General features: G+C 42.1%; 1 protein-coding gene across 1 annotated transcript; it reads right to left on the reverse strand.

Annotated features, from left to right (window-relative positions):
* Positions 1-229: 229 nt before the first annotated feature.
* On the reverse strand, positions 230-5,577 carry LOC147439236 (uncharacterized). The gene is made up of 2 exons (XM_086485096.1): positions 4,117-5,577; positions 230-1,349 (listed from the first exon to the last, which is right to left on the reverse strand). The coding sequence occupies exons 1-2, from the start codon at positions 4,506-4,508 to the stop codon at positions 302-304; spliced, it is 1,440 nt and encodes a 479-aa protein (XP_086341222.1). The 5' UTR covers positions 4,509-5,577; the 3' UTR covers positions 230-301.
* Positions 5,578-9,095: the final 3,518 nt, after the last annotated feature.

Genomic DNA, 9,095 nt, shown 5'->3' on the forward strand with positions numbered 1-9,095 from the left:
GATTTGAGGCCAACTTAAATTTTAAGATTATGAATTGAAAAGTTCAATTATACCCTGGTGTTGAGTTCAAGACTAGAACTTGACGTGCGTCTACCGCACCTCCTTGAGGCTCTCTCTCTCTCTCTCTCTCTCTCTCTCTCTCTCTCTCTCTCACACACACACACACAAGCGCGCGCGCGCGCACACAAACAATATACTGACAGAGTTGCAACCTGCCACCAAGACCCGGTAAAGCAAATATCATGATTTCTTGTGAGCTTGTCAGATTTAGTTTACAACGATTAGAAGGGTGATGAGTTAATTAGCAGAGAACGTCAGCAAGGAGCTTGTATCTACGGTTAAAGGCCCGAGAAGGGCTGTTTGAGAGATGGTCCCTCTTGCCAGCACCTACAACTGGCTTCGTCGACTGCACCGGCCACGTCGATGTTGCCACAGGTTGCTTGTTGCGCAATGTAACGTGCCCATCATCATCACCACCACCATTACTAAAACCCGTTTTGGCAGCAGATGCTGCCTGCAGAAGAGAAAATGTTTCCTGCTGATTTGCAGCTTTCGGCTTGCTAATACCATTAGCACCGCTTGCCATCCCCATTGATTGCTTTGTCAATGTCGACAGTAGCCGTTTCTGCGAATTAGCGGCCTTAGCATCTGCTTTTTCATCATCATCAATCAAACAATTGTTTTGTATCCACAGATCTTGATCATAACCGACATTGCTATCACGTATTTTATAGTGATCTCTACAATTCCTAATTATCTGGTCATAGCCTTGCCAGTCTATGGCTGCCTTCATCGGCTTCCTGCTGTCATCAACATGGCAGCGTGGCCGCTTTAACAGGGCCCTCGCATGAGAGAAGGCACCATTAAAGCTCTGTGCTTCTGTTCCTGCATGAAAGCTCTTGCCTTCAGCAAGAACTTCTCGGATCATATTGTTCTCCTCCAACTGATGATTCACATATGAATTCTTGTGCTTCCAACTCATATGATTAAAACCCGCTTCTTGAGAAGTACACATTTTAGTAATTTGATCATGACCCACATCATTATCGCCACTGCGACAATATTGTTTAATCTGACGATCATCATCAACAGCTTCATTCAGCTTATGGCAGCTCTCATCAGCAAGATCTGCTATGATTTGCAACAAGTACTCAAAAGCTTTGCTGTGCTTTTTGATTTGCTTGACTTGCTGAGGCTTGCTATATTCTGAATTGATTGCAATTTTTCTGTTTACAGTGTGTTGATTATCATCATCGTCTTCTTCTTCTACTGCTATCTCTGGCTTCATTGGAAGACACCAGTTGCAAATAGCTGCCTCCACTCTATAAGGGTATAGATTGCTGCAATAGCTGGAAAAATCAATGAATATTAACCATCTAATTTGACATTCTGTCTTACTGCATGTATTTCGGGGGGGGGGGGGGGGGGGGGGGGGGGGGGGGGGGGGGGGTAAGGTAATTAACGCGGAGGTGGCTAAATTTTCAGAACATATTAACCATGGTTTGCTTTAATTAATATGTGTGTAGTAGTGTACCATAGGTATGTACTGTCATTTTTAGTGATTTGTTGTCCACGATCTTACAAACTGATATAGCTTGCTAATTATCTACAGCATGCAATGAAGATGCAATTACCAAAGCCTAGAAAATTGTTTTATCAAAACAATCATAATCTAGCACAATCGATCAACCTAGAAAAATTGAGCACTGTTGTCAAGTACTGATCTCATGTATCAGATTTAATGTCTGCTAGTTGTATACATCTGTAGTGCTAATGATACACAGTGGAAAATGAAGTTCTATCAATCAAAAGCTAGACATATAGATACTGTTGATCCTTAATTGAGTCTATTCCTTTTTGTTCCATTCCAATAGGTTCTCTTGCCATCGATCTTAATCAATTATATTGACCACATAGACATCGCTCACCTTTTCCGCCAAAACTTGATCTCATTCATGAACAGTATAATGCTGAGTGTTTGACTTTACCATTATCATCATGCCCCCCACTATGTGCTCATCTACAGTTGTGGTGATGTTGAGAACACAATAATTAGAGATTTTCTGATGTAAAGACTAATTCCATGTCTTAAAGCACAACATGCTGCAGGCTGATAGAAAATAAATCTCCTTTTGATAGAACTTTAGCGGGTTGACACCTCCGGAAACGCTCACAATGTGGCGTATAAGAGTTTCTGTGTTCTCTCTCTCTCTCTCTCTCTCTCTCTCTCTCTCTCTCTCTCTCTCTCTCTCTCTTCTTCCAATACCAAGAGAACATTCTCAAAGCGTCCCCTATCCGATAATTAATTAACTGCATTATATTGGCTTGTTTGACCAATGAGTGCATCACATGCTTGGAAAGGTTGAAATGCAAAGGACCCATGCAAGAAATAGAAGAGAAGGCGGCAGGCATATCATGGGTTACATTACAAAATATGCTGAAAAGTGTTAAAAAAATCATTAGTTAGGAGTAAAATGTGGAAGGTGGAATATCAATAGAGTTGATCCAATACAATATTAAGGATCCTTAATAGTCTAATTATTAAGGTGTAAATCATGGGATTTCCTAAAGAATATTTAATTAAGCAGCTTAATAGTCTAGTTATTAAGGTGTAAATCATGGGATTTCGGCCTGAAGAATATCTAATTAAGCAGCTAATTCTCTTTTGTAGGTTTATGAAGTGATCAAGAGGTTAGTAGCTGTAGCTGAGACATCTATCATCATTTATGGAAACCTGATGAAGTTTTGATGCAAGATCTGAAGTTTTACACAAGGTTTTTGAAGTTGTCCTATGAAAAAGCCATGATTTTCCCCTAATATCAGACTCAATATCATGAGCTACTGCTAAGGAGCAACCTCATCATGCACCCTAGCGAGGTGAGGTTAGGGACAAGGGAGTGCCAGCCCCCACCCCGAGCCACCACTATCCTGCAGCTATCCCCAACCACACCTAGCAAGCATGCATGACTCCCTCCCTCACAAGAGCTCATGATGTTGTTGTAATGCAGGATTCGTCTAAAACTTTGCGTGATTAGTGGCCAACGTAAGATTAGGCAAACATGCCCAATTAGTTTGCGTGCCGCTGCACTGACTGCGATTTTAAGTTTCTTCACATGACAAGGCTTGGGCTAGAGGTGGCTATAAGCTAGGCAAGCATGCATTGTCATGGTGTTTACTGGTAAGAAAAAACCCTTTGCTTAAGTGCATAAATGTAGCAGTACTTTCTTTTGCTTTAGATTATATCAGAGCAAGAAGATTGAGTCGTTCATATGAGGGATGGCATATAATGAGCAGATCATGAAGTCGAAATGCTCTAACTTGTGGAATAACTTTCGATAAACGAGCATCCTTCGCTAAATTGACGGTTATGGTGGTGTTGGTTTATCAGCGTGGCAAGTGGGCACTTTTCACAAATTGCTCTACAGGGGTTGGACAGGGAGGAAGCTTTCGGCAGCTACTTTAGTCCTCTCCGGTCTTGGAATCGAGATTGAGGCTACCTAGCTGCATGCATCTAGGTTGGCAGGCTGCTTGTAGATATCATATGCTCAGGAATATTCATTCTGGTCTTGAATGCAAGGTTTTGTAAGATATGATAGCTGGGAGTGGAGGCGAGAGCGGTGGAATAGCATGCTCCTTACTATGACCATGATCAATTATAATAGTCTGCTATTAGATAGCCACACAGATTTACATAAATGTCATTAATTAGCTAGTGAATGGCATGATTTGCAGGCGGGGCGCTATGCTGGTATTGCGCCTTGACATCACCGCATATTCAGAGTGACATAGAGCATGCTATAGCTGTGACAACCCAAGTCATAATATGCAGATTTGGAGAATGGGCATGTCCTTCAGCTATGGCCTCTCTCTCTCTCTCTCTCTCTCTCTCTCTCTCTCTCTCTCAAAACACCCACCCACATATGAAATATACACAGTACAGTGGCTGTATGTTTAAGGATGTTCAATCATTAAAATTAGAAACCTTAAATCATCAACACAGCTTGTGTGTGTGCGTGTGTGTGTGCGTGTGTGAGTGTGTGTGTGTGTGTGTGTGTGTGTGAGAGAGAGAGAGAGAGAGAGAGAGGTGTTTTAACGGGGGGGGGCGGGGGGACTCACATGTGTTGAAATCTGTGGGAGCAAGAGAGGCACTTGAAAAGGTATTGAGGTAAACCCACATGGCCACACATGCTGCACTCTCTCATGGCCTCCATACTAAGCTCCTGCTGGTGCTGCTGCTCCTCACCATCGACATCAGCATCCCGATATTCAACATGTCCATCAGTGTTATCAACGATGTTACTACGGCTCTGTTTGTCATGATCTCTGCCCTTGTGCTTGGCAGAGAAGTCCGACGAAGACAAAGAGCTTATAATGGGCTTAGCCCCTCTCTCCTTAATGATATGATTAATGCTGCTGCTACTGCTAATTATCTCGTCTTCTTCATGACTTGGTAATGGTGCTGCTGGTTGTCCCCAGATAATTGCCATATGCCTGCTACAAACTTCCATAGCTGCTACACCTACTTTATTAAGCTAATTACACTCACAAATTATGGCGGGTGGCTTCGGCAGCTTGTAAGAGAAAGTAGCTTATGCGTCTGAGGAGAAGAGAGCTGTAAACCTGGGGCTGGGTATATATCTTTGTGCGTGTGTGTGCGTGTGTGTGTGTGAGAGAGAGAGAGAGAGAGAGAGAGAGAGAGAGAGTTTACGAATCACAAGCAATCCTGGGTATGTATGAGAGAGAGAGAGAGAGAGAGAGAGAGAGATCACAAATCACAAGCAATCTGGGTTGTGTGTGTGTTGCGGGCGGGGAGAGAGAGAGAGAGACGAGATCTTCCAGCAGTGGGAGGAGCCCCAATTACTGGTTGAAGGGAATGTGAACCAACTGCATCAAAGGAGGCTATTCTTTTTCTATAAAGTCTTTGTACTGTGTATGTATGTTGCCAGACCCTTTAGTATACAATAACACCCTCACCACGAAGGAGCATTGTTTGGAACTTTGGATTCAAATTTTGAAGGGATGAGAGAGAGAGAGAAAGAAAGGGAGGGGGGGGCATAAAGGAAATTGAGAATGTGTGTTTTATGGTTCGAAGGGACCTGTGTAAATAGTACTGTTAGGCTAGTACTATGAGAGAGAGAGAGAGACAGAGAGAGAGAGAGTTCTCTCTTCCAAAATCCTTAAGTCATTCATTCGTAACCACTATTACGATAAGCGGAGATTCCTATCATAGCCAATGGCGTTGCCGCACACAACGGCAACTATCCACGTACGAATATGAGAATGAGCATTCCAAAGCGAGAACTTTGCTCTCCTGTTTGCATAGGGGTTTATCAGGGCTTCCCCCATAGGCCCGCTAGAGGTGCATACTAAGGGCCCTTGAAAACCCAAACAACTAGCCCATATGCTACTATACTCTAGAGCTGATCAACTAGCCTAGATGTTACTGCACTCCATAGTTGATCTCTGTTGCAACCTAATTTTGAGTTTGAGAGAGAGAGAGAGAGTGCGATTGCAAATCTACGGTGAACCCTAGCTCCCTCCCCCATGTCCCCTTTCCCTCCCTTTTTCCACTCTTAATCTCTGTCTCTCAAGCACACAAAGGGACACACACACACACAACAAGTAGATCCACACATAGATTGCAACAGGTACACATATATTCTTTGACACTAAACATGCTTTAAATGAAATGGTTTATTTTTTGCTAATTATGTTCTATTAGTTGTCAATTTGTGTGCTAAATAGCTTTGTTTTGTTAATTAGTTTGTTACTTTTATTCTTTTGGTTAATTATGTTTTATTTAAGGCAACTAAGTTTTTGTAAATCATGTTTTGTTAATTAGGAATCCTTGTTAAGTTTAGTTAATTTATTAATTAAAGTAGTCAATTTGGTATATGTGTCATGAATTAGTAAGTTAACATAAGGATGAATTAGAATATGATTATGGTGTTAAGTTAGTTTAATGTGATCTTTTGCATGTTTAGCTTAGGGTTTGTTTAGAATTGATTTATGGTAAATGGTGAGATAGTTTATGAATATTTTAAGGTTTGGTGTGAGTTAGTTTAAAATGAGTTAAAAGTTTACGAACGACTTAGGCCTACATTTAAGATTAGTTTAAGATTTAGGGTGACGTGCTTTTGGGGTGTAGGGTGACTTAGTTTAAGATTAATTACCTACCTTTCCCATATATACATATATAGAAGTAAGACCAATACAAAATTGTACCTTTTCTCTAGTGAAGAAAATAAAATATTGAATTCTCATTGGAGCTTTAGTTCATAGGACCTTGAGTTGTTGGTAGTTAGAACCAAGACTTAGTTTTGTTATTTTAAAACTCAAGTGCTTCAATCCCTTTAACATGTGTAGAGAAGCATTTTGAGCAGCATGTTACCATATACATCTGGTAGTGACGTGTGTGAACACACTAGGACCTTCGGGGCATTTTTTCTCTCTTTAGGGGATTTTTTTCTCCGAGCATTGTATATACGCTCATCACTCAAGGGCTATCCATCTTTCCATTGCACACTAAGTAACACACTCTCTATTGTGTGTCTTGAGCTTCCTTCGTCTTCTCCAAGCTGTGTGCGTTTCTCTGCAACCCTAATTCAACAATTGGTATCAGAGCAGGTTACCTCCTCCCAGGCTTAGTCGCCAGCTGCTCCAACACACGCCTACTCACTTTCTCCGATTACAGTGAGGTTTGGCGAGCGTTCGCAAGTCCACAAATATATCGGGGAGGCTGGTAGAGCTCAGTCTGCTCAGATTTTTTATTCGGGCTCATTTCGGCCTCCATTTCCACTACAGGCTATTTCGTCGTTTTGTGCAGAATTTCTGTCATTGCCATTTTTTGCATAACAGGTGTCTTACAATCTTCTACGGTTTGTGTTATATAGCACGTGTTGTTCTCGATTCGTTTCTCCTCTTTTCGGAGAGTTTTCAGATCAGGTGCAGCATTTACCATGGCTGACAACAACACAGATGTGTTCAACATGTTTGCTACTCGGGACAGGTTGGATGGGGACAATTACCCTATGTGGGCTTACATGATGCAACATGTTCTTGTGTCAAAGGGCGTCTGGAATATTTTGCAGGGCATTGATATACGTCCTGGTTCTGAGGATGCAGGCGATGATGAGGATGTTGCAGGTCTTGCTGCAAGGATTGCTGCTATTAGAGTTGTTTTGCCTATGGCAGAACAAGCTCGTTGGGATGTAAAGGATGTGCAGGCTCATGCATTGATTGCATTGTCTGTGAAGCGCATCATTGCTCCTCACATCCGTTCAGCAAAATCTGCAAAACAGGCTTGGGATATTTGGCTGGTCTTTATGCAAGTCGCAATGAGGCTAAAATTGCTTTGCTGCGTAAAGAGTTGGATTCGAAGATTATACATGAGGAAGATGATATGGACACTTTCCTTGCTAGTGTCAAGGATATCAATGAGCAATTTATTTCTGCAGGTGAAGTCATTTCAGACAATTCCCTTGTGCAGACTGTTCTTGATGCCTTACCAGATTCTTACCAGACTTTTGCTAGTACTTGGAGACTTATGACCCAAGGAAATCCAGAAGTTGTCAAGTTTGATTCATTATGCACATTGCTATTGCAAGAGTCACTTTCCAAAAAAAACAGGACTAGACAGCGTGCAGTTGAACAGGCTTTTATTGCTTCTCAAAGAAAGGGTGGAAACAGCAAAGCAGCCGGCCACTTCTTATGGTTCTGCTGCGAGTGGAAAAACTTCTGTTCCCAATGCTTCTGCTGGCAGCACTTTGTCTGGAAATTATGGTGATAAGGGCAAAAAGAAGATGCGTTGCCATTATTGTAAAGCTAATGATCACTTGATCAAGTCGTATCCTAAGTTGAAGGCTAAAGAGGCTAAGAAGAAAAAGGGTGGTTCCACTGCAAATGCTGGTTCCACTACAAATGCAGCCATTGTTGATTCTTCTGTAAAAGGAGACTGTAATGTTGATGTTGATGCAGAATGGGCTTTTAGCGCAAACTGCACTTACAATCCTGATGTCTATGATGCATGCTTGTCAGTTGCTGCAGATTCACATGTGTGGTATTTCGACAGTGGTGCTACAAAGCACATTACCTCACATCGTGAATTGTTCACCTCTCTCGAGTCTGTCCCTCATGGGAATTCAGTCACTTGTGCCAACAATGCCTCTGATCTGGTTTAGGGAGTTGGAAAGATTGTGCTTACTACTGCTAATGGCAGTTCTTTCACACTTGTTGATGCACTTTATGTACCTGGGATCAAGAAGAATCTTTTGTCTGTATCCGCACTTGTTAGACTTGGACTTGTAGTCAAATTTGTGGATGACAGATATACATTTCATAATCTCAGTTTTGGTGATGAAATTGATGCATCTGGCCTTTTGTGTCGTGGGTTGTATAAGCTCACTTTGTATGACAAGTGTGGACAAAATTTTGCAAATGCAATTGCAGATTCAAGGGCTATTTCAGATGCAAAACTTTGGCATGCACGTTTTGGTCATCTGAATTTTGCCAGTTTTGTGCGTTTGCAGAAATCTGATATGGTTGCTTCTTTGCCGCCTCTTGAAGCACCTGTCAAACATGTTTTTGAAGGCTGTATTCTAGGTAAGATGCAGCGTTCTAAGTCTCCAAAGGATGGTTCAGCTAGGGCCACATGCAGGTTGCAGCTTGTGCATAGTGATGTTTGTGGGCCCATGCAAACTCCGTCCTTGGGCAATTACCTGTACTTCGTGACTTTCATTGATGTTACCATATACATGTGGTAGTGATGTGTGTGAACACACTAGGACCGCCGGGGCATTTTTTCCCTCTTTAGGATGTTTTTTCCCCAGTGCATTGTATATACGCCCATCACTCTAGGGCTATCTATCTTTCCATTGCACACTAAGTAAAACACTCTCTATTGTGTGCCTTGAGCTTCCTTCGTCTTCTCCAAGCTGTGTGTGTTTCTCTGCAACCCTAATTCCAACAATTGGTATCAGAGCAGGTTACGTCCTCCCGGGCTTAGTCGCCAGCTGCTCCAGCACACGCCTGCTCACTTTCTCTGATTTCAGTGAGCTTTGGCGAGCGTTCGCAGGTCGACAAAAATTTTTGAAAAG

Source organism: Adiantum capillus-veneris, chromosome 16 (assembly GCF_014529385.1).
Source record: "Adiantum capillus-veneris isolate H3 chromosome 16, ASM1452938v2, whole genome shotgun sequence".
In the NCBI taxonomy this organism is placed as follows: Eukaryota; Viridiplantae; Streptophyta; class Polypodiopsida; order Polypodiales; family Pteridaceae; genus Adiantum; species Adiantum capillus-veneris.

Bases quoted from the DNA above. Each gene is read 5' to 3' on its own strand.
- LOC147439236 (XM_086485096.1), bottom strand. From the start codon at position 4,508: ATGGAAGTTTGTAGCAGGCATATGGCAATTATCTGGGGACAACCAGCA. The intron at 1,350-4,116 runs GTGAGTCCCCCC...TGATTTTTCCAG, and splicing joins TCCCACAGATTTCAACACAT to CTATTGCAGCAATCTATACC.